This window comes from Acanthochromis polyacanthus, chromosome 23, assembly GCF_021347895.1.
Source record: "Acanthochromis polyacanthus isolate Apoly-LR-REF ecotype Palm Island chromosome 23, KAUST_Apoly_ChrSc, whole genome shotgun sequence".
NCBI classification, from domain to species: domain Eukaryota; kingdom Metazoa; phylum Chordata; class Actinopteri; family Pomacentridae; genus Acanthochromis; species Acanthochromis polyacanthus.
The window spans coordinates 11,927,441-11,953,940 of NC_067135.1; the positions used below are offsets into that span (position 1 = coordinate 11,927,441).

Consider the following 26,500-nt stretch of genomic DNA (forward strand, 5'->3'; position numbering starts at 1 on the left):
GTTTCATTTCAGCAGCTGATATCTGAAAGAGAGTCATTTGAAATGAAACATTTACAGCCGATTACAATCGTATTTTCTGTCTCTTTGTGCTGAACAGTTGAACAAAACAACAACGTGTTTCAGTCAGGGTGAGAAGTTGAGATTTGTTTCCTTTGGCTGCTAAATATCACCCTCAATTATAGGTGTTTTGGTGTTTTAAATTCGTAGCTGTTTCGATAATTTGCTATAACTTTTTGCCACACCATCACCCCTTTCTGAAATACGTATTAAATGGGTCAAATGCACTGAAGTCTTGGCCCCATTTCCAGGCAGCAAACGATCGGGGTAACAAGGTTAGTGGATCACAACCATTGCAGCTAATGCAACAGCTCCAGCGTAAATGCAGAGCAGAGTATTAACAACCTGTGTGATGCACATTTCAACACTGCGACAGGTTGTGCACACCGTAATATATCCTCCTTTTCACACGGATAATGACGATTCTCATGTAATTTTCAGTAAATGTCAAAAAGGACAAAATTTAGCGTCTGTTTTTTGGGTTAAAAATGTTTCTATGCAACGTATTGTGGCTTTGGCTTGTTTTTGTTACTGCGCCTCCACAGCAGCACAGCAAGAAAAGAACGTCCAGGGGAAATATGTGCTAAAAAGGCAAACTTTGAAAGATCCAGCACTGTCACTTACATTGAAATTGTGAACTCTAAGTGGCCAGTATGAACAGGAGTGTTAATAAAACCTGTTTCGACACTCATATTGGGCACCTGACCGCTGTTTTTTTTTTTTAATACAAGACCGGGATGCTGTTTGCTTTCCATAAACTGAAACCTTTGTCTCAAAAGTCTGTATGCATGTTCTAGTTTAAGAGTCGTGTCATAATGTTGTGGAGCTGCACGGCTACAATAGAAACAGCTCATTCTAACACATCATCTGCAAGAAAAATATTTGTGTAGGCTGGCAATTACATTTTAACTGGAGTTCTTACAGTCGCAGAATTAGATCATATTAGATTTGATTAGAAGCGATAAACTCGGCTGATCTCGCTAGGAGGTTCAGGTTGCCACAGCAGGAACTGTAAATGAGACACAGCATGAAAATAAATATAAGATGAACACTATAACAGACGGATTGTAATTTTTATACACTTTTGGGTTTTTATTGATTTTTATTTTATGCTCAGTTCTCCCCCGGGCCTCTCTGTTAAACCTATCAAAGATTTTATTGGATGTTTCAGTTTGAGCCAGAGAGCTGCTGCTTTGTTTTTCAGTCTTTGCACCAGTTTCTAGCCCTGTAGTAAATGCCTTATTTATAAAAAAAAAAAAACAACTTGGATTTTTATGCAAAGCTAAACGAGAGGAGGTTGCCAGTCCATTCCTTAAAGCGGCTCCTTGTACAAATACTACACTGATAAGTTGTAAGTTCGTGGTTTCCTTCGCACTGATGAAATTAAGCTCGTGTTTGGGTGTCATTTTGGAATGCCTGTGCAGCAGCAAGCACAGCTGGAAAAACACAAGCAAAGTAGGATAAGAAAAACGACAACAAAGATGATTAACTCGGATCTAAATCAGATCAACTTCAAAACTAGAAGTCCTGGACTAAAAAAAACTCTAAAAAGTTGATCCTGACTGCTTCAACACAACCAACCCACAGATACTTTGCTAACTGGCCACTTCGCCAGCCTTAAAGTTGGCAATAAAACAAAGACTGATGAGATGCAAGGATTTTTATGACCCCACCACATGCACCCGCTGCCAGCTCACAGGTCTGCTGGACCAACGGAAGAGTCTTGCTGCTTCAGATGGCCTCCCCTGCTGTGGACTGGGCAGAGTCTCCACGTGTGCTCGGTTTCTTACAGGAAGAGACCAGCATCCTGACAGCCAAAGGCTCCGTTGAGTCACAATTAAGTGAGCGAGGGAGGCAGTGATTCAACAGGAAGATAAACCGATTCTGTTCCTCAGTATGGCTTCTGGAGGACTATGTCTTCTTGGAGTTCACAGTAACATCTTCAGTTGGAGATGAGGACTTCTAGACATCTGATGAACCTAAATTTCCTCAACTAGCATCCACTAAAACCTTCAATATTTGTTCATCTGAGTTCATCTATCTGCTGTTTGGTACTGAAAAAGTGGTAAGGCAACAGTCAGGTGTCACTACATAGAGTCGTCTGTATGTACAACTAACTTGATGCGACACTCTGTGTTACGATCCAACCTCTTGGGGTTGGCTGGATGCAACAAAATAACCAGATGTTATTGGTTTAGGTAAGGGATTTATTGCTTAGTAGCAAAAGGAACGTAAAAGTGACAATAAAACACAAGACTGGTGAGTGTTGCTAAAACAAAGAATGGAATAAAACATAACGAAGGCTAACAGAGTTTGTAACTAAGCTAACACAAAGAAAACAACTAAACTCCCTAGCCAAACCGAACTACATGAGCAACACCCACCACCAGGAACAAAAACTAATACAAAGGGTGTACAAAACGAACCAAACAAAACTGGTGCCTCACACTCATTGATTTCACAGTTCACAAAGACTCTAAGACAGAATGGCTTCTTCACTAAAGTGACGGGCTGCTGAATGGGAGCTCCAGTCACTGCCCAACCGTAGGCTCCACACCAAGGTAGCAGTCGCCAACAGAAACCCAAAGTGTCAGCAGAACCCACCAGGAGTATCTACCAACCAAAGTGTCTGCGGTACCCACCAACCCACCACCGTACCTGCAGACCGAAACACAAAGTTCCACACACAAAGAGGCACCAGGGTGGACTGGTCGTGAATACCAGCCACCAAGACTAATGGCATGGTGGCAGCTATATAGCTTGCAGGTGTGGTGCCTGGCTGCCTCTGGTTGGTCCAAGGAGGAGGAGCGCTGGAGGGTGGCCCAATCAGAAAGGTCGAAGGGCGGGGAAAACCAGACTACAGTGCAGGTCGTCAGCTCCGGCGTCATCAGCTGAAATGGCCGGCAGCTGGGGTTCCAAAGACTCTGCAACAAACACAGCTGAGCCCACACATTTTTCCCACACAAAGGCCCTACAAAACACCACCTCAAAACAAACGGCACACCAATACTGGTGGCCGTAACACCCTGCGTATCTTAAAGGAGATGAATGCAATCTTCCTGCCTCTGCTGTTGTTGACAGCTGACCAAACGTGACCTTTTGAAGTTAATTAATTGCACGAGCGGTTCACTAAAAGCAATGCTAAATTTCATGCTTTAATTTAACAACAGCGTCTGTGCCACATCTATCATAATTTGAAAGTCATGGGTGTGACAAAGTGCTCGAGCTCTGAAGCCTGGAGCAGCACAACCACTTATTCTAACAACACTCCAATTATGGATGGCCAGGCCTTCTGCCTTTTCAGCCCCTTTGATAAACCAGGACAAAGTAGGTTTTCATTTCATTTGTGCATGCATTTGTCTGCACCTGTAGTCTTCATTTCAGTTTCGAATAGCAATATTTGCTCATGAGTGGAAATAATTCTGGAAGCTAATATCTTTTAATTATTCATTCTCACATCTTGGGAAACTGAGATGCTCTTAAGATTATTACTTAAGGCAAAATGCTTCACTATTTCCACAAAATGCTTGATGTCCACAGGCAGACAGCAAATAGTCTACTGTCTAAAGAGCCCAATGCTCCTGTCAAACCCCATTTGCAACTAGACGGCATTCGCAGCTGTTATGAAATCTACTTCATAAATCTATATGGCTCTTCATTTTCCATGTTACTCTCAGCAGACACATCTAGGACTCCACACCACCCGCCTCGCCGTGGTTTAGATCCAATTTGAAACAGCTCCCTCTAGGCTATTCTGGTGGAGTCTCTTTCTTCCCTGGAAGAACCCAATGCTCTGTTAAGGCCATGTGATGTTCCACAGACAGTCGGAAGTGTCACTTGTGCTGCGTTATCCTTCTCTCTTCTCTGTCGGAGCTGAACCACAGTGGCAGGCATGACTCACTGAAGTGCTGTACTTTCTAATGACACGAGAGCGGAGGCTGAGTCAATCTGACCTGACAGTCTTGCATAAATCACGGCCCTTCGATTTAAGTTGCTTTGAGGAGTGTCAACAAATCCACGGGAGGAATATTAGACGCCGCTGTAGGTAGGGACTCCACCTCTGAGAACTCATTATGGGGTGTCTCCCTTCATGCTGCGCCAGGATGTGTTGACTGAATTGCCGAAGCTTATTTCTGATTCACCGGTTTAAATTCCGCGATAAGGGCCCACCAGCACCCCGAAGAACATTTTAATGGGTGAGTTTTTGGAGGGGAACTTCAATACCTTGTCGTATGAAAAGCAGGTAACTGGAACCTGCAGAGAGGTGCAGCAATAAAGGCCATTAAATGATAATGCGCCAAGAATAAGCTCCCTCTGTAAGCTTTTATTCATTTTGTTTATGGTCTTTAGAGAAACTGATGAGAAGGCAGTGTGCAGAGTGCTACTACACAGCATTTAGCTTCTAATCTTGCCGTTAATCATTCCACTTGAAAGTGTTCAACAACAAAAGGCCGTTTTTTTTCCTCCCACTTTGAAATCAAAGTAATTATATTTTTTTTCCCCTGGACAAAAACAAGAGGCCTTCAAACCCCGAGTCTGCAAATGTGATTCAAACCATCGTGAGGCAACACCGAAGAAAGAGCTCGACAAAAGAGGATCCCCCTTCACAAAGACAAAAGCAGCTGACACTGAGATGGAAACACACTTTTAACATTAACAAGTTTGGAATGCAGCGTACAAGAGTAAACATGCTTCTGAGAGCAAACAACACTTTCTATTTTCTTGTTGCATCACTATTTTCCTCATCTGAAACCATTTTCCTGTCACATCCCCACACCAGCACCGGTTGAATCCCATTCATTTAAATAATGCACGGCTATTAGTTATATTGAAGACAGGCAGCATTTCAGCACAGCAAACTTTTATAGCTTCAGGCACTTATCTGTGATATTGGCAGCTGCTCAAGGAAAAAAAAAAAAGAGGGAGCAATTTAATCAAACATGAGAGATCTAAACACCAGGGAGGCTGGATGTAAGATGGTTTCTGATCAAGAAGCTGGAAAGAGAAGTGTGCGATTCTGTTTCCATTATTGGAGAGGAACCGTAGCTTTGCCGGTTTGCTACTCGGGGGCATGGGAGGGAGAGCTATAGAAAGCCGTTGGTTTATGTGTCTGTCAATGTCATGTCTTTTCAGGATCACGGTTCAAGGCGAACAGCAAGGATAAAGGGGGGCAGGGAGGGGAACTGGTACATTGCTGAGAGGGTGCTGGTAGGTCAAAGGACCTTCAACTGAGTTGACGCTGGTGGATATTGTGCTCTTCAGTGATTTGAAGGATGAAAAATAACATGGGGTGTATGATGCCAATAGGCCAGGAACAGAAATGCAACAGAGCATAGTATAGGTTTCTGCACAAAAAGCCGAGAGAAGTAGGCTAAGCGCATACATGGTGTAAGAATTGGATTAAACCTGCAAGCACTGCTATTGTTTGACTGTTTTTGCCTGTATTATGGACATTTAAGTCTAAAATTATTTAGTTTTGGAAGATTAGCTTGTTTATAAAACTATACAATGCATACTTGCACAGCTAGCTAATTGAGCTAACACCGTCTCCATGAGTTGTCTGAAGATGTCTGACAGTATATAAAATAAAGGTGTAGCTACGATGATGTGGACTACCATTTTGAAGCCATGACTTTGAAATTTGGCCCTCATTATATTGGTCAATTGAAACCACACATAACAAACAAATGATAGATCTGAGTGAGAATGAAAGGGCAATACTGCGTTAGCAACCCATCAGTCACAAAGCCCTAAAACATATACAGCTTCATTTCTTATTTTACTCGAAATGAACACCATGCTGTATTCAAAATGTCTTGAAACTACCGACTGAGAAAGAAATGCAACAGAGCATAGCAAAAGTTTCTGCACTACAGGCTGAAGATGTGAGATGCAGAGAAAGACACCGACTGCATACATGTTGTAAGAACTGGAAAAAATCTTGCAATTACTGGTCTTCTGTTACTATTTTGTCTGTATTGCATTTATTTTTTTGTCTGAAATTGTTTAGTTTTGTAAGGCAAACTTGTTAAAAGCCTTTTTAAAAGCCACTGAGACCAAACTCTTTAGGACAAATGAATGAAATCATAAAATGAAAATGATGCTGCACTAAAGGGGACTTAAGTACTAATTGAGACCATAAACTCCTCAGAATAAACTTGTTAAAAGTTTGTCTTACAAGATCTACATAGTATATAGGTGTGCATCCAGCTAATTAAGCTAGCATTAGCTCCATGGGTTCTTTGGAAACACTGCCTCTGGTTCGTCAACTGTATGTACTAAGATGTCACTAGTTTGGAATTCGGTTCTCACCATCTTGGGTTTTTTAAATCAGATGTAACAAATAGCAGTGGATCTGACAAAGAGCTCCAAGACACTACGGAGATACTGTAATGATAGTAGCGACCTGTCAATCGCAAAGTAGCCCTAGTTTGACTGGGGTTGTCGGCATTTAAACTTTCCCAAATCTGCAAAAAGTAGCAGGAAAGAACTGCTGATATTAGCTTAAACTATACTAGCATTCAGGAGCAGGTACAGTGACGAAATACTAGACATCCATCCATTCTCTATACACCGCTTTATCCTCACTAGGGTCATGGGGGGTGCTGGAGCCTATCCCAGCTGACTCAGGCGAAGGCAGGGGACACCCTGGACAGGTCGCCAGTCTGTCGCAGGGCTAACATATACAGACAAACAATCACACTCACATTCACATCTACGGGCAATTTAGAGTAACCAATTAACCTCAGCATATTTTTGGACTGTGAGAGGAAGCCGGAGTGCCTGGAGAAAACCCACGCATGTACAGGGAGAACATGCAAACTCCATGCAGAAAGATTCCAGATGAACCGTGGATCTTCTTGCTGCAAGGCGAAAGTGCTAACCACTACACCACACATACTAGACATGTGTGTTTGATTGTGAACAGCTTCTTTAGTTTGGAATATAATCTAATTAACTAATGGTGAGCTCTGTGGCCTTGGAAGCTCTGTAGGTAGTAAGCTAGTCAGCCAAACATTAATATTTGAAGATAAAAACAATCATTGATCCGTTCTTTACACCTTTGGTTTGGTTGGTTGATTTTGCCCAAAACTGAAAGACAACAAGTGGATGTCTTATAAAGTTATGTGTAGTGATATTCATACAGTGTTGTTCGCTGACTCAGGCATAAACTTACTAAAGTCTTTTATATTTCAAGAAGACAGACAATGTCACAGGTGCCAGCTCTGCGTCCCTGCATCATAAAGTGAAACCATCTCGCCAGCAATGTGCCATATTGTTATCTAATACTGTCAGCAGTAAAAACACTGAGGTTTTTCTGGCTTACGTACAGGAGCTGCATCTTTGCTTTTTCAGATTTTTTTTGCCTTCCTAAATGGCACACTAAGCAAACAAATCACACTGGTGTGTGAGGGCATGGGAAAACCACTGATTCCAAGGATGTCTGAAAAATGTATTTGCAGTGCAGATCTCATGGTGCAGATCTCAGATAATTTTCTTTCAAAACTGCAACCACCCACGGGCTTCTAAAGCTCCAGCTGGCAAGCAATCCTGAGGAGAACAGATTCTACCCCAGCAGGGGCCATAGGGATGCAGCAGGAGAGAGTAAAAGAAGCTCATTCTGTTGATTAAATTTAGTTGATTTAGCTGCTTGGCATCTCCAGGGTGACTTGGAGCTCACAAATTATCAACCTTAAATGGTGGATCTTTACTGAGTTGGTTCACATTGGTTACAGCTAGAGTTGGTTTTAGTACAGTTGGGAAAAATAAGATGGATTCCAGCCTCTAGTTAGCATAATGATTTTGTGATGGTTCTTTAAACCTGTTTTACTTCTCTATTTAGAGGGTTTTATGTGTACCTGCATGATACAGGTAAGCACAGTCAGTTCTCTTCCATTATTTCCATAAAGTGTAGACATAACTATTGAAATGTTTAACATTCCATTAGAAGATGGTCACAGCCATGAAAGTGTATTTTTCTCTTATTATACAGAGTTTCATAAGTCTGAAAGTGTGGTTTTGTACACTTCACATTTTAGGAATACTTCTACATTTGGATGAAAAAAGCTCAGTATTCACTACATGCATGTCAAAAAAAGTATCACAGATAGGCTATAGTGCATGGTTGCTCCACCAGGTGATGTTACTAACCGTTTGATACAATAGTGGCCAAACGAAGTGGTCATTCAGATTGTGAGTTTTATTTTGGCAAGCAGAGAGCATTGTGGGGCTTTATCTAACAACGGGCACCATGACAATACTTCCTGTGACACTTAATGACAAAAAGTGCTAAAAGTTCTGTCAGTACTTACTCATACACCTGCAGCTTGTAACACTGGCTGTTCAAAAACAGAAACTCCCAATCTGTTCCATAGTCTATGGCCAGCTTCTTCCGTAGATCACTGAGGAAACCAAAACACATAGTTGATCAGAACCATAGTTTAAGCAAAAATAGTGATGTATTTTAGCGAACAATTTAGAATTCCATGAAGAAAATGCTTTACAATAAGTCTAAAGATGATCACTTTCATGGTTTTGTGCAGCACAACAGAGCACGTATGCTCTACGCCATGTACCCAACTGTTTTATTAAGTTCTGGGTGACTCAGAACTGTGCTGACAGTGTAGTTTTATTTGCTTCTGTTAGTGCCTGACTTCCAGGATACAGTGTGTTGATGAGGTGGCCCTTTAAAGCCCATTTCTATGCAGTGTCTCCAATTATCTGAACCGGTGAGGGCTGCTCTTCTTCACTAATCGCAAATAAGGCAAGTGAGCCCTATCTCTAACAGCGCACAGGCCCTCATTTCCATATTCATAACCCAGAATAGCTAATGGGGTTAACAAATGTTTAGGGAGGGTGATTGTTCCGCTTGAGGTTGATAAGGTAGGGTGGTGTAGGGGGATGGCTCGGGGTCAAAAAAGCAATGCGGGTTGCGTAACCATGTGTGCATGTGATCCTCAGGAGGGCAGGGGTCATAACATTCATGCACGGAGTCAATTTTGGTGGAAATTGCTCTTTACAGCATAAAATGTATGGACTAATAAGGAAGAAGGGAGGAATAATTGCAGACAGAAATGCACCAACACACACACTAATATCTACATACTGATAAAGCCTGGAGAGAACATGGGGGAGGAAATCCATATCTTGTGCTCCAACACAAATGATAGTGAGTAATTTGACCAGGAGCAATTAGAGCAAGGTTGGCAAAGAAGAAATGGAGCAAATGAAGTCATGTCAGCTCCTTTTACTTCTTTTCCTTGTAATTTAAGGGGAGAAAAATCATGACCTTTTGGTAACTGCCATCTCTATAGTTGACCATTCTTTCTCCCTATTGTAATGAACGGTTTGCAGACCTGAGGCCATGGAAAAACGGGCTCAAAGCTCTGAGAAAACATCTGAATAGGAGCACTAAACAGGAATTCACATCCAAACCTCCTCATGTTTTCTTTTTCTCAACTGTTGCGAAAATGTTATGAGACTGGGATGTCCCAATCAAGTTTTTGCCCCTTATCCAATCAGTGTCATTTAATATTCCACTTCTGGCCACATCAAGTCCCAATACGATATAATTTTCCCAATAATACACACTCAAGCTTCATAAAATCAATCCAATATATGCTTGAAAAGACAACAAAATCCAAATTAGTTCAGCTGGCTGCAAAACTGGTCAGGAACCTTGTTGTGTAAAGCTTCAGTAGACCACTGTCTGTAAAGCAGTGTGAGAAAGTAAGGTGTAGAAAATCTGTATTTGCTACATGTATAGCAGAAAATGGACTGTAGATTAGCTGAAATAAACTGGTTGCACCACAAGGTAGAGTCTCTTACTGTTTAATAATGTTTAGCTAACAGAGGAGGTGGTCACTAGGGCTACGAGCAGTTCGTGTTGGCGAGCAGAGAGCATTGTGGGTGTTTAGCTAGCAACTGGGCGCCATGACAAAGATTTATGTGACACTTCATGGCATCCAGCCGGAACCTGTATGCTTAAAGCGAGCTAACAGCATTTCTATATCCCCTAATTTTGTGTTAGTAGGTAGAGAATATTATAGGGGTTTAGCTCGTAAAGGCGCACCATGACAAAGACTTCTATAATGATTAATGCCGTCCGGACAGACCTCATGTGTTTAAAACAAACCAGGATTGAACAGGACAGTGCTGCTATCCTAGTGACGTAACAGAACAGCCTTTACAGCCAAAATCATGTGCCTGCTGTTGTTATCAATTCATTTATTACTAATTATTCATCCTTTGTGACTCCTGTGGGGTAGCGGATATAGACAGAGGATCGAGTTCAGGTTAAAGTCTTTAACGGCCCTGTTTGGATCAGGACATCCCGAGTGCGAGTTTGTAGTATGACGTTAGGAAGGAATAAGAGGTCGGAAAGATTGACAAAGGATCAAATAAATACCTAAATATTTACTTTCTGAGGTTGAAATGTTTTTTGGATAGAAATAAAATAATATAAAGCATGCTAATCATTTGCTGTTGACAGGGTCATTCCGCTCATTAATTACAAGATGTTTGCACATTCATTTCTGCCTTTCAAAATGTCAAATAATTTTTATAACTCATACTAAGGCTGGCATTTTTCTGCTCAAAGAAAGTTAAAAGAGGCCTTCTGAGCAGAGCACAGTAGGCAACCAATTTGCTTTTCATCATTAAAATTAGGTACCACAGTGAAGATTCTCGACTGTGCAGCTTTCTGTACCACTTTAGCACAGAAGGATGGAGCTATTTTAAGGTTTTGTTAAATACCAATGTGAGAAGCAAATGCTGGATCCACACAAAGTGCAAAATGTTGAGGATTTAGTCGCAAATGTGGCAATGGAAGCCAACCTATGCCTGTATTTCTTTATTTTTACCTTACCTTATTTCCATGTTGACTGTCTCATAGGCTTCTTCTACCTTCTTCAGATTGGTAGCCTCCCACTCTGCAGCTAGACAAAACAAAAGGTCAGACAAATTAGCAATGCATAGTTGTTGCATCTCAGCAGCTGCGTGTTGCCAAACAGTGGGCTCTCAATATAGGCTGGTATATCTAGGACTATGAGAGGAGCAAGGCTGCGTATAAACAGAAAAATGCTATTTTCAGGTGTGGTAAGTGCCGAAAGGCAGGCTTATTAGTCTCTCCACACTGACAATTGTGTTAACCCAGACTGAGAGAGAAAATAAGTCAGAGTCAGTGTGAGGTGGCCACAGAGATTACATGTTTCTCTCTCTTTGCCACAGTAATATGTTTAATGTATGACAACGCAACTGGAAAGCTATGGATCGTCAAAAGAAATGTAAGAAAATTGCAAGAAACAGTCTGTATGGACTCCCAAGTTAAAAATTGCAATACAAATCTGTCCAAAGTGGCTTAATGAGGACAAGTAAACAAGTTTAAAACACATCACTGACATATTATAACTTTAAATGTACCATGAACACCTTAGCTAATACATGGTTATTTATAGATCCAGTAAAAGCAGAGTAACATTCATTCGGAGTCGCATTTCTGAGCACTTGATGACTGATATTCATTCTCCTTCTAGCTCTATTTTGGATTCTATCAAATTGAGAGTGGACCATTAGCTTTTAGTTTTTAGCTGAAAGAAGTCACGTTTCTCCTAGGAGGATTTAAAAGAATGGTTTGAAAAAGATTCAAATGCATCAGTCAGGTGGTAATTCAATGTGGGTTCTTCACTGCAAGTCCCTTATTATGTGTCATCATTTTATTCACTGTGAACAGAAAATTAAATGCTCTGTTTTTATCAAACAGCAAAGAAAGTTGTAGCATGATGTGTTTGAGTTGATGTCCAACTGCAAACTGACTCCAATGTATGGTGATAAATATATATATATACTGTAAGTGCAGACATAAAGAACAGTGATACATGGTGTTTTCTAACAGCTTTGCACCAGCATGTACTGTTATTTTTTTTTAATTAATGAAGACATCCATTGAAGCTATTGGTATCCTTTCCTGCATCTATTTAACAGGGACACTGATGCAACAGTAAAAGCATAACAGAATAATTTCAGAAGTCGACCGCAGCGTCTCTCAGCTGGAAACCTGAAGACAGGCAGACGTGAAAAGAGGCTGAAAAGACTCCGGTTTAACTGATGGGTGCTGATGGACAGGCGGAGTTAGCGGGGTTTCTGGAAGTGGACAGGTTCGTTTCTGAAGTGGAAGAAACTCTCATCGGTGTCCGGCGCCGTGGCAACCGAAAACCACGTGCAAAGGACTGTGTGGGAAGCTGTGACAGCTCAGGCCTGAATACCAATTAGCATGTTCCTTGCATGTGGTCTCAGCTGGTTGCCCATAAAGAAACCCCCCTCCCGCTCACAATTCCCCCAGTACCTATTTCTTGCCAAACCTAATACAGATGTGATATGTCCAAGAGGCAAGCTGTGATTTTTCCATTCTGTAATGGCTATTTTTAAAGCTCCAAGACAGGGAGATTTCTCCTCAACCCACCCCCAAACCCCTCAAAATCAGTCTTTCACACAAGAATGCTCTCTCCAGCCCTCTCTTCTTGCATACTCTCAGATTCCCTCTCTTGCCCTCTTTCCATTTCACACACACACCAATCATCAGGCTCAGCAATGACAAAAGGAGATGCAGAATCCCAAGTGGGTGACATTTGACCCGCTGCTGCAGCCCAGTTGTATATGGAGAGAGAGTGTTGAGGCTCAGAAGAAAGACTCCGGGAGAAGCAGCCAGGCGTACAGAAGTACCCAGAGCAGAGAACACAGGGCCAGTAAAGCCTCTCTGCACCAGTCAGGCCCGACATAACCTGAGGCCAATGCACAGCGTACCAAAAAGACCTCATGGTTATGGTCTAATAACTGCAAGGATTGAATTATGGGTTGCATAGTCAGTGGATGTTGCAGCATCGCAATCACAAGCCCAAATTAACCGATTAAGCCTGCTTGGTCTGCTGTTACGTAATAATCAGATTAGTTATTAAATTGCATGGAAGGAATGTCCTAATTCAACGTTAACTATCAGGACTTTGGCCTTTAAAAACATCTTTTAGCTGATATGTGTCTGCTCAAACCTAAGCTTGATTCTTTGTTTTGATCCAGTGTCACACAGGCATTGCAAAGGTGGGAAACAATATGTTACGAAATGATAGGTATGCTAATTTTGGGGTTTTAGTCAATTATTTAATTCTTATAAAAACACTATTGTAGCCCATCGTGGTCTGTCTTTATCACATGAGATCTGCCCAGAGGTCAGTAAGCATCACAGAAGTCTTTGTCATGGTGGCCCATTGCTAGCTGAACCCGCACAATGTCCACTCTCCACCTGGTGGTGCAACCAGGTACTACAGTTTATTTTACAATCCATTTTCTGACAGTCATATTCTTCGTCTTCAGCTTTTAAAACAGTAATTCCAACTTGCACATTAATGAATGAGTAATGGTAATCTAAGGATATCATATACTTCAGTGCAACAGTCACAGGTGACATTTTTCTGCCCCAGCAATTTCTTTTGAATAGTATTTTCTTTAATAACTAATATTGGCACAAACCTAAGCCTGACTGTTTATGTACATCCGCTGCCACACAGGTGTAGTAAAGGGAGAGCACGATTCGTCGCAGGATATTAGAAATGATATGTTTTGAATATTTTTCTTAATAAATAATCAGCAACATTATAAATCAACAATCATTTAATTGATATCACATTCTGAGCAGTTAACAGACATATGATTGGGGCTGCAGTGTTTCTTTTTAATTTCTGAGTTCTGATTGGAAGTCATTAAGTGTCAAATACATCTTAGTCATGGCGCCCATTGCTAGCCATTCCCCCACAACGCTCTCTGCTTGCCTAAACAGAGCCACCCCTAGACCAAGTGATGCCTATTTCGGTCGCTACAGTAACAGCAAACAGTAATAGGCTCCATCTAGTTGTACAACAAGGTACTCCAGCTAATCGACAAAACATTTTCTGACATGCTTGTAGAGAATACCACTTTTTAGCAGCGTATAAAGCTTGTGGAGCCACAGGAAAGACAGAGCGGAGCTTTACAACAAGGTTAGCGAATACCTATATAACATCAGAGAGCAGCTTGGATCCAGAAATGCATTGCTGGCATTGTAGAGCATCAAGCAGATTCATTGGACTGATTTGATTTTTTTTTTTTTACATACTTTAAGTGTGTATTATTTAGGAAAATGAATTGGGTCTTAGGATCTGCAGATATTCTATTAAATAACTTGGGAAAAAATGCTCAATTGGGTACATCTCTAGTGTTTACGTATAAATATTACTCTATTTCGCCTACATTTTAAGTATTTTCATATGGAAAAGTAGGACAAATGATTTCACGTTTCACGTTAACTGACCAATGGATGACATTCTCTTCTCAAGGAAGTATACTGTACTTCACTAGAAGCTATCGAGAGGGTTGTTAAATCACAGAGGCCGTGTACAAAAATAGAAGAGGAGGAATGCACTGTATAGTATATGCCATCTTCTGCTGGAAGTCTCCTGTGTATACATACCTTGAGCCAGAGACTGGAGATGCTCTGTTTACATGCAAGTGGATCAATAGACAAGGCAATTCTTCTACAGCTCTAAGAAAAGAAGCCTGAGAGTCGGTGCAATGTGCACTGCGGCCATGCTTAACAAAACAAAGCCAATGCAGCGAGGCCACCCTTGAGCCCCACACTCACACAAGCTACAGACACCTTCAGCTAGATTATGTCGACTAACAGGCGCATGTAGGAGTTGGCTTTGTTGTCTGTAGAAGTCTGCTCTTTAAAATAAAGACTGGCAGCGTGCTCGAGCTTCCATGTTGATTCCTGTTCGCTCTCCTTATAATATAGCCTCCTTTTCTCACCGCCATCTATCATCCACCCTTTTTTTTCCTTTCCGTTTTTGACTTTAACATTCTCCTCGGCTTTCAATATTTTCAGCATGAGCTCCTCAGAGTCTTCCTGTCACCCTCACCTCCCTCTCTCCATTTCCTCAGTCTCTCTCCTCGACTGACGAACTTGTTCTGACTGCAGAGTGGGGAGGAACTGAAATATAGGTTGAGGAATCCTGTAATGAAATGTTTATGGCAGGTTGTAACAATGAACAAAGGGGCCTTTCAGACACTGTCAGCCGGGCCGGACCACCAGCTGGCATCAAAAGCGACCACCTAGACATGCAAATTACTCTTTTTTTGTCTTTGAAGAGACAATGTTATCAAAATGTATTCAACAAAAGCAATAAGAGTGATAGAAGAAGAATGACTATGCAGTAAATTTCATGTCCATTTCTAATCTTAAACAGTTCAAATATAAAGATTTAATTGAAATATAGAGTTTGTACTTCCATTTTCTTACTTTTCTCTGTTTATCTGCCTAAATCTGACAAATGATTCTGAAAGTGAAGCACAGGCTGCCGGGAGTTGAGGAGAGGTCAATCTCGCCCCCTGCATAATCGTTGTGTTGGAGTGTCTGATTGTATTAGGGTTGAGTGAATAACAGTAGCTGGCAGAAATAGCATCATGTTTTGAACTATCAGTGCAATTCATAGCCTTGTGACTGACTCAGTTTGTATTCATTCTCCCACACTCTCCTGCAACTTCACTTTTTTTTTTCCTCCACATCGGTTAAAGGACAAGCGCAGCATTTCGGCATGCACTGAAATTAAGAATGGATCCATTCACTGCCCAGCTGTCATTATATCAAATTATATAAACTAATACCACACACAGTGAGCATGAGTGATCACACATAATGTAGATTAATCATTAGAATGGATGTTGTAACCGTAATGCGTCTTTTGTTAGACAGAAAAATGTTGGAAGATTGGTCTCTCAGGTTCAGAATAAATGTCATGCATGGCTGCTAAAATTAGTGCTAACACAGATAATAGAAGTTAATCAAGTCAGTGACAAAAAGAAATTAGTCATTTAGCTGATTTGTCAAGAACAAATGTCAAAATTGCTTCATTGCTACGACTGCTCTTGTTACATACAACTGAATAATAAAGATTTCTACGCTATTGAACAAAAAGAAGCAACCTGAAGATGTCATTTGGTTCTGAGACACTGTAATAGCCTTTTTTGTGCTATTTTCTGCTATATCACCATATAAATAATTGTATATATGTGGGGAAAAAACAGAAAAGTCAGAAAATCTTAGACAAACAAGGAATAGTTTCAGCACCTGTCATTTTTAAAGGTGTTTTTACACAAAAACTATCTCGGTCCATTCAGGTGTTTTCCTCCATTTTAGAATTAATCTGAAAATGCATGTTACTCAAACATTCACTTTAGATCTTAGAATATTTGGATTTTGGATATGAGATGTAGAGTTCAACACCTTTTTCATGTCTTATAAACATAGGCCTGTTAGCTTAGCATAAGCAACAAACAAACAAGGGAAATAGCTGAAAAAAAATGCCGAACAGCACCTTCAAAACCTTAATAATGAACACACTGCTACATCTCTATAAAAGCTATAACTTAAAAAAATGACAAATCTGGGTTTAAGTGTGGTGGAGAAGGAGACACAACTGCTGGTAAAACCACAGTGCTTCTGGGAAAAGCCAAGCTAGCAATGGTTTCAGCATTTCTTCACCGATAGTAGACAGCATTATGAATTCATACTCAATTAATTAAATATCCTGAAGACAATTCTAGACATAGATAGAGCTATTTTTCTCCATAGAATCACCACGAAGACAGCTTGGTTGCACTGGCTGCTCATCTCATCTCCATGAGCTCTGGTCAGAGGTCATAAATTGGTACAGAAGTCTTTGTCATTGTGCCAATCCTAGTTAAACCCTTCAAATGCCAACATGAACTGCCTCTAGCCTGAGTGATGCCTTCTCAGGTTGTTAAACTACTAAACAGCACAAGTCTCCACCTGGTGGAACAACCAGGTACTACAGGTAATCTCCAACACATTTTCTGACGTGCTTCTTTTGTCTTCTGCCGTATTGGTAAATATATTTGTAATTGATTGAACAACAATGAATCAATTAATCATTACCATCCCTAGTAATAAGCTAAGCTAACTCACTAAACAGCTGTGTCTGACTGACTGTAGATTTGCATTCAATTGACAGATATGACAGTCTCACCTAAAAGTGCAACAGCAGATGTTTTGAGCTTGCATTAACCTATTGAATATGTCCTGACAACAACATATTATTCATGCCATAGCACTGGAGTGCATGTCAGGTTCTACCGCTCACGCTGTCATCATAATGCGTAATCACTATTTAACATTTAAACGTTGAAGGGGGGCCCTGTGAACAGAATGAACAGTCTGTGTGGAGCGAGTTCATTCTGCAACAACTGGGTGCTGTTTATGAATATGTATGATGTAACAAACGCCTAGGAGCTGACCTACTTCTGCGTCTCCTCTGCTCATGACTTGGTCCCCTTCCGGGTAACTCTGTCATCTCGCAACATACTGTAATAGCAGGAAGCATGCGACTCTCATGTACAAATCAACATGTTCCTGTTTGATGGTTTGCAAGTGATAATCACCGTCTGCTGAGGAAAAGCGCTCAGTAGGTGGCTGTGCAGCTGTGGGAATATTCAAAACCCGGTAATGACAGGTTACTCATTCGGAGCACGCAAACTGACACGAGTAAGTTTACCATTTACGCTCACCTTTATCAAAAAACGGGAATTCATACAAGCTCTGAGGGCGGAAGAAAAGACCTGAATGCTTACTCAAGTGACGTGAGCACAAGAAGATGCAGGAAATGTGTGATGGACAAGTATGCACAGACAAAAGAGAGCTCTAGACATAACTGGGGCTGCACACTGGAGAGTACTCTCATAAAATATCTTTATCTGGGATCATCTTGGTATGGTGCCAAACACGGTTAGCTTCAGGAGCCGGCAAAGAAAAAATCTATTTCAGACAACATAAGAGACAGAAAGCTGGCAGCCGCTCAAATCACACTTCCAACATTTGATAAGTGAAAATGAGCTAATTTGGTGTATCCCTGCAACGGTTGTGATCCGATACATTCCTCCTGTGGCTATCGAAGCACCGGGTGAAAGAAGGCGAGAGGCAAATCGTTTCAGCCTTTCGACAGCTTTATGGAAGAAGAGGGGAATCGCACATTCTATAGCGAAAAGGAGGTTCCTCACTCGACTCCCCCTCGGCTCCTTCTGTCGATCCACCACTCAAGGTCTAAGCAATTACGACTCAAGGACGTGTCGCCCTCAGCCGGGGTCGGAGGTCTCGCCGAGGACCACGTTAATGGCAAACCCCTGCTGTTTAACATTTCAGGTCTAATTTGGAAAGTGCTGAACAGAGCCGTTAATTAACACCAGCCCTCGCCAAGGTTTGTAACCTGCCAGAGCGCCGATCCCAGCGCTCTCTTAGACGCTGACGCTCCGCCGCCTCACATGCCAATTCATTTGTTGAGTGCTGAGATGCATTGGCTTAGAAAAGCTCCCTGGTCACTCCAATGTGGACTGAGGAACGCGGTGAAGCGTTTGTATGTGGGAGACGAAGGTGTAGGAGTGCAATTTATGTAGAGAGCTGCTATGCTCGCATGTCTAAAACAAGATGCTTGTTAATGTGCAACTAAGCAACTTTAAGTTTAGCTGCAGAATATTGTTAGAGAGCATCACACTGGAGTCATTTTAGCATTTGAGACAACAGTTTTTCATTAGATATGAGGTCTAAATAGCCCCATATCCGTCTTAAATGCCTCCCTCTGCCTTCAGATGGTTATCAAGTCTGTGCAATGTTTCTATTTTTAGCACCACTCTCATATCTTTAAATGCAACCTCACTAAATTAGATCAAAGTTAACCCCACTTCACAGTGCCCATATGTACAGAGCTAATTTGTTTATTGTGCTTACAGCAGCAGCATCTGAGCAAGTGGCATGACGAAAATAACACCCTGGATCGCACAGCTGTACTGTTGATGTCACAACAGTCTTTTACCTGCAGTTTAACCGCGTTTAAATGCTTGTAGGTTCCAGCACTGATCAACAGTGTTGGAAATTAGAATCAGCTGTGCCCCTGCAGGCCATTTTAACTATGTATAATATACATACGTTTAATAGATATGCTTCAATATATGATCCTAGAAGTGGTAATTATGTAGAAGGGTGAAAATCATGCAAATAAAATGTACCGACTATAAGCCTGCAGGGCTGATCATACATGATGTGGTGATGCAGCTCGTTAAAGGCGGTCAGAATCATAGCTTGGGGAAGTCTGTGATGTGCATTAAGAAGGATAAGAACTATAAGTTGATGTATATTAGACATGTTGCTCTGACATGTACATTAAACCTAAAATTTTCTGGAATATTACTGATTCTGCTCATCTTCATTTCAAAGGTGCTCGAATCATTTAAAATAACTTCGCAAAGATGTTAGATAAGTTGGTGAACTTGTACATTCAGCTTTTCCACAGTGTTTTATAGCACAGGCAGATCAAATTACCTGAAGAATATCTCCTCTATCAAACTAGAGACCGATTTGATGTTTTCTTTTAAAGTTTAGACGTTGCTAACCAGCTAACCGCTTCCCATCTCGTGTTTCCAAACCTGCTGGCTTGTCAGGTCCTGTTGCAGCGGCCCTTAATGTCATTCACGTCTCCAGTGAGTCTCTGGTCCTGTGGAGCAACTTGGAGTCCAGCCTGGACTTCAGCTGGTGACAGGAGTCGTCTGTCTTCAGTTAATTATAAGTAAACTTTCTGGAATCCTTATTGGGCTCTGCAGACTTGGTGAGCTTAGTGTAGCAGCACATTAGCCAGTGGGTTTTGTTTTGAATCAGACTAATGCTGCTAGTTGTTGTCTAAGATGGTGGAATTAGATTCCATCTTACTGGAGAAGCAGTTAAATGACTTCAAGAACCGTCACAACAGCAACCTGGACAATTAACAGGTAGGAAACACAAGACAGGATGGGCCAAGGCTAGCTAGGTAGCACCAACTAAACTGTCATTACTGATGCGCTGATCAAACTTTGTTGTCCCTCACCTGATTCAAGCTATTCCCTTTGACTACTAGTAGTTTTGTGTTGAGGGAGAAATGAGGGAGAAAACTCTGCTTAGCCATCACAGGTGTTAATTGTAGTCGACCTGACCTGCAGTGCACCTCTAGATGGGCAGGGATGCTCCTCTACTGCAATACATAGTGAGTGAAAAAAAACACCAGAGAAAATCCTCACAGCACCTCAGGAAAATACCACTGCATGAATATATAACCTAAAGCAATGACAAATCTGCTTCCTGATACCTATTTAACTGGCAGGATATGAGCTGGGTGTAAAAAAGGTTCCTCCTGAGGATTCATAAAGTGGATCCGGAGTGGCAGTTAGCAGCTTATAATCTGTGGCAGACATTGGCTCTGCCTGCAGTAAAGTGGTTACTGGGCAGCTCAAACTGCATCGTAGGCCCAAAAAAGGAGCGTTAGCGCTGCGCTGGGCTAGAAACAGATGAGGTAGCACAAAGAACGGAGCCGACAAGAGCGAACACAGTCAGGCTGAAATAGGACCGGTGATGATAGCACCACGGACAGCACCGGTCGGCCCCGTCAAAGTCAGCACCATGGAGAGTGCTGGCTGAGCAGGAAGCAGGGAAGCTCAGCCAACAGAGCAGGCTGGACTCACTCAGCTGCAGATACACAACATAATACAAGATAATGACACAGGGTAAAGCTTGATTCATCCACGAGCTGAGTAAAGGGCCTGAAGATTTTTAGATTTGTGTTTGACATCCTGCAACTTGTATTGAGTGTTTGATGGGGTCGATCAGTTAAAAATCAATCAGTGCTTCCCACCTGGCCTCCTCAGATTCAGCCGGATTTTTATGTACAATAACTTTAGCATATTAAAAGAAGTCGTGCAAAATGCTATCTTCATTCTATCAGTATTTAGCCATAGAGAGAATCAAGTCTAGAGTATGATCCTGGTATGATCATGGCAATATTTCTTCAAATATTCATAGTATGAAGGCAAAACTTTGCATGGTTTCATTCAATATACAGAAGTTATTGTACCCAAGACATCTGCTTATTCTGAGGGAGTCAGGTGGAACTTTTTCAGAGTTGGTTGGCTGTTAATGGAATAACTCAGATGAAGCAACAAGACACGGACTTGTTGTTATTAAACTTAGTTAGGTCAGTTGGAACATGTGTAGGTTTGCCAAATAGTGACTGAGAAGCTGATTCTGAGAAGGTCAGTTGGGAACTTTTTCAGATTTGGTGCAGCTGGATAATTAGCAGACATGGCAGTGGTTGCTCATTGTCCTTTGAACGACACTGTGAGAGTCCTGCAGATGAACTCCATCCTTCCTGCGTCTGTACAGAAAGTAATTCCTGTCGACACAACTGCACTCTGAGCGCTGCTATGCTAATGCCTCCCCAAATGGGGCCTTTTCGGGACATGTCAGACAAATCAGCCAAACACAAGCCAAGAGAGAGGAAACGCGCGCACACACACACACAGACAGGCTGACACACTCAACAACAAAGAAAGCCTGTGACAGAGGTGGCCTGTAGAGCTGCATGACGGAAGGGGGCAGGGAGAGGAGCCGCTGTGGGTTTTTGTGTGGATGTGGGGGGCATTAAGAAGCCCCGGAGATGTTTTTTCTGGAAAGTGGCTGGTTTGGAGAGGCAGCAGCTGTTGTTGGACTAAACTGAGCATCACTCGGCTGTCTAATCAAAGCGACGCCGGCGTCAACAGAGCGAGGGCGCTGCGGAGCAACGGAGAACTCACCGGCCCCTGGAGGAGGGGGCTGGTGCAGCCGAGCCGCTGACCTCTGGTCCTCCCCGAGGCTCAGAGTGCCGCATGTGTGTGCATGTGTGGTCTGACGCGTATCCCCACACTGCATCAGTCTAATCGGGGGGAAAGAGGAAGAGGGAAGAACGACAAGTGTGAGTCAAGTCGTCACGCAACGGCTGCAGATCCACTCCAGGATAACTCGCTCTGGGCCTGCAGCAAAGCTCTTTATAGCAGCAGCAGCTCGGTCTGAATGCACACAGTGGAAGTAGATGCACCTGGATGTCCACCGACAGACACCGCAGGAACAGAGAGGTTTCATTTTCAAGTGCAAACTGTCGATGTAATGCGCATGTTTTTTTATTTTTCAGGTGCAATATATGCAAAGTCTATGTAATATTTCCATTTTATTTGCAACATTTCAGTTTCGTGTGTAAAAGTTAAATTTCAGGTGCATCATTTCAGGTGTAATATTTGAATTTTAATCGCAATATTTCGTTTACATGTGTGAAATTTTATCATCATGTGAAATATTTCAGCTTTACGTGCAATATTTAATTTCGATGTGTAGTATTTCAATTTCATTCACAACGTTCTTTATCAGGTGTAAAATTTCAATTTAAAATGAAAAATGAAAATTTCATGTGTAAAAGTTCAATTTCGTGTCAAAGTACAAGTCAACGCAATGTGCACAGTTTCAGGTGCAGTATTTAAGTTTCATGTGTAATACTTCCGTTTTGTTTTTACAATTTCAGTAGCAATTTTTTTACATTTTCATCTCATTTTTCACTATTTTTTCCCAGTATTTCTTCGTATTTTTATATCTAGTATTCATTTTAGCGTTCAGCATCGCACTTAAATGTAATTGATTTTCTGATCTAACTTATCTTCTCCTGCCTGCTGCATGTGCTACTGTATACTGCATTACGTATCAAGTTCTACATCAGTCACATTTTACTGATTTATGAACCATTCTGTAAAACATCAAGCTGTCCTGAGCTTTTGCTTCATATTATCTTACTGTAGCTGTGCCAGTGGTCCATTTCAAATCACACAAGTGACTTAACTATTCTATCTTTATTCCTCAAAGGGGAGCTTTTTCTTTTTCTTTTTTCCCAACACAGATCCATCTGCCTCATTTGCTTTTACAACTGTCCTCTGCTCCCACTGGGGCGAGTGTGTTACCTCGTTCTCTCCTGGCAGCGTCACAATTATGATCAAAAGCTGCCTCTATATGTGTGTTTGTGTGTCGGTGAGCAAGTGTGGACAAAACAAACGCTGAAGCCAACACCAAACCCTCATGTGTCAGTTAATTATTTCCAGAGCTCCAGATGCTGTCGCTGACTGAACACACAGCTTAAGACTTTGCTGAGGGCGCTGCTTTGTGGAGGCGCGCCGGCCCTTTAAATAATACTACAACTAAAGGCGAGCGACGGGGCAACACCGATACAGCAGCCGCAGCCTGATGGCAATTATTTAGATGTCCGCTTGCTAATTATAATAAAGGATGACAGGTGCCCGAAACAATTTGTGCGCAAACTGCCTGTGAGCTTCTGCGTGTGGCTGTCTCTGCTTACGGTTTCAGATAAAGATAGCCGAGCCAATGCCTCGTCATATGCTCGTCTCTCTTTTACTTTTTTTTTTTTTGTTGTTGTTACTGAGCTGTTGCGTGCTGCTGGTTTCAGTGTTAACCTGAAGCTAACTGGAACAGACTCTGAAGGTATAAACGGCACAAGAAAGGCAAAGTACAGTTTCCGTTTACCTCAACTTAAATTAAATTTTAAACCAACTAAAGCAAAAATATTTTGTTTATTTCACACACAACGTCAAGCTTTCCTTTATATCAACACAACTTGCCTTATACAACTTAAAAGATATGTCTAAATCAACATATTCAATCAGATTTTTCTTGCAACCATGCATATAATAAAGTTGTGAGGATATGCAGCCTTTGTTCTATTTTCACCAGAAGGAGAAAAGATGGAAATCAGCACATTTAAGAAGTCGCCATCAACAAATTCTTGGTGTTTTTGCTTTAAAAAGGGACTCAAATGATCAATGCTCTGTTTAGTTTGAGCTTAACTATCAACACACGTTCGCTTTTATGAAAACAAAACGATATGTTTTGGACTGAATCCCATAATCAAAGAATTGACACTTAAAATGTGTCCAATCATAAATCATAAAAAGCTGCAAAAGAGTGATAAGTTGAGCATCAAAAGGCTTTACAGCGAGTGATTCTCCAAAAGCCAGTGGCTATATGTTTGCTTCTACTTGCTTATTTCTTGGATAAGTCACCAATATCAACAAAAGCAGCCAGAAAATAGCATTAATATGTTATGTAACAGTGTTCTGAACCTTTCTGTAAGCTTTGTTTTTCCACCTCTTTTCTTTTTCTTTTAGGAGAAGTCCTGATCAAACCCATCCAATCACATGTGGTCTCTACTTTTATCCCGAAAGCCTTCTTACTGCCACACACCCAGCATCATTTAACATACATAATAGACACTGAGATATCCACACTAGAAGCTAACGGGAGACATTGAGCCTTCCCCTGGGACCGAGGAAAGCGAGGGGAGGAGCCAGTAGGTGGTGGAAGGTTATATCCAATCATAGAAATCAAGGCAGCTGACTGGTGAATAATGAATATAAATTGAATGCTCTTCAGCGTGCACGGTGAGTGGGAGCTGATGCACAGCTATTGACGTGATGGGGTGATTGTGGGGTGTGTTTGTACATGCTTAAGATAGGACTGTGTTACTGTCTGTCATTTTGTCTGCTGCTCGCCTCCGTCGCTTCGCCGTGTGTGCGGGCGATTCTCAGTGTCTGTGAACGAGGCCTATTGACATCCTCCACTGTGACCCTCTGACTCCTGACAACTCCAATCAGTGGGATGAGTGGGAGGCGAAGGGAGGCGGTGTGAGTCCACAGCAAACTGTTATGATCAGGGTGTGTGTGTCTCTGAGAAAGGATTCATGTGTGTGTGAGCGAGCAAAGATGGATTGTGTAGTGCTAGTCACGGTTTGTATCTGGATTACTAGCATGTAGCTACACTGTTGTAGTCCATCCTTGAAGTTTGAAGACTCTTAAATATACTACTGGGGTATAGAAACACTGTCCTTGTTGATTCTGGTTTGTCTTCCACACACGAGCTCTGGCCAGAGGTCATTAAGCTTCACAGTAGTCTTTGTCATGGTGCCCGTTGTTAGCTAAACCCTCACAAACTACACAGAACTAGCAGGTGTTTGCAGTACTCTGTTTAATAAAAGTACTACCACTGATTTTATTTATCTTATCTGCACCTTACTTCATTTTATCTTTATTTAATGGGATACATATTTATTTCTTTTGCTGTTTTTAGTCAATAAGTTTGATAAAAGTAAGTTTGAAAAAAGTGCACACAAAAAATTGTGTGCACTTTATTAAACTCGTCAGTCCCATTTTTGCTTATTTAATTGAATTTTCTATCACTGCATTTTGTATTTTAGCTTTTACATATTTGCATCTTTCCCTGTGAAGCACTTTGAATAACGTCTTTGTATAAGATGCTTCACAATTCCTGTTTGAAACTCGTGCAGGTGAAATTTGTTGAGGAACCTCTGAGCGGAATCATAAATAAAACTTCCTAAAGATTCTGAATTGTTGCAGTTCTAAGTAGGAACCGTATGTCAATGCCCAATAATACAGTTCTACATACAAATCGGCTATATTCAGGTGAAAAAATTCATAAGAAAAGGCAAGAAAGCTTGCAGTTCATATGTTTTGTGTCCTTTTTGTGTACCATAAATGAAGACAATATGCTGTTGCAGTTGTGAGAATAGAAAATTATCTAGTTCAGTTCAAGATATCATAAACTACATCTGCGTATTAAGTTATTATGAGATTACAACACATACAAAACATTCAATTTGATCAGCATGTTGGTTAAACATAAAGACATTTTGCTATTAATTAAAAGGTAGTGTCTACGGATACGGGTCCGTATCCGTAGCCCACAGGCTACAGATACGGCACTTTCCATTTGCCAGACAGATACGGACCCGTACGCGAGTCTCGCAAGTCAAGAAGCTGCTAACCACTGCAAACTGTTGAAAGGTAAGCAAAGGTTAAGGTTAGGGTTAGTGTTAGGGTCAGGTTTAGGGTCCGTACCTGTCGTACCGATGCTACGGGTCCGTACAGCTAGCGTCTACCGGGAGTCACGTGACCAGATCTCGCGTATCTGATTGGCAAATGGCAAGTGCCGTATCCGTAGTCCACAGGCTACGGGTACGGGTCCGTACCTCTAGCAACAACCTAATTAAAAGACAAAGAGAAAACATCTTGAATCTCTATTTTCAATGGAGAAGACAATTTGGAGAGCGATCCACTGCCTCTGACTGCAGCATCATACAACATGTCACCTCCTATTATGCTGGCAATTATCTATTAGCACCATTGGCTGCACTGGGGTTTGTGAGAGTCACATGCCAAACAGTGTGACCTGCCATTTTCTATCAACGAGGTCCAGATTTAGATTCCACATTAGTCCCTACATGACGCCAGGCGCCTGTGTGAATGAGAGAGAGGAAAACCGTTGCACTTTGCTTAACACAAACACAATCCCAGATGGTTTTCTTCTCCGCTCAAGAGGAGAGCGAAACCCGACGCCGTTCGCGCTCACGTATGTGTGATTTTTAACACACCCCAAAAGGGAAAAAGAAAAACATACACTGTCATTCTCCTTCAGCCAGTGAAACCACTTGGAGCGTTT

The 26,500-nt window shown here is 41.6% G+C and overlaps 1 protein-coding gene across 2 annotated transcripts in view; it reads right to left on the reverse strand.

Moving 5' to 3' along the window:
* LOC110949534 (glucosidase 2 subunit beta-like) overlaps positions 1–26,500 on the reverse strand; it is a 155,506-nt gene that overhangs the window by 44,889 nt on the left and 84,117 nt on the right. For both annotated transcript variants that reach the window (XM_022191649.2, XM_022191648.2), the window contains exons 11-12: positions 10,925–10,994; positions 8,370–8,459 (exon numbers count right to left, since the gene is read on the reverse strand). In XM_022191649.2, the coding sequence (XP_022047341.1) occupies positions 8,370–8,459; positions 10,925–10,994 (160 nt within the window). The remainder of the gene's footprint in view (positions 1–8,369; positions 8,460–10,924; positions 10,995–26,500) is intronic.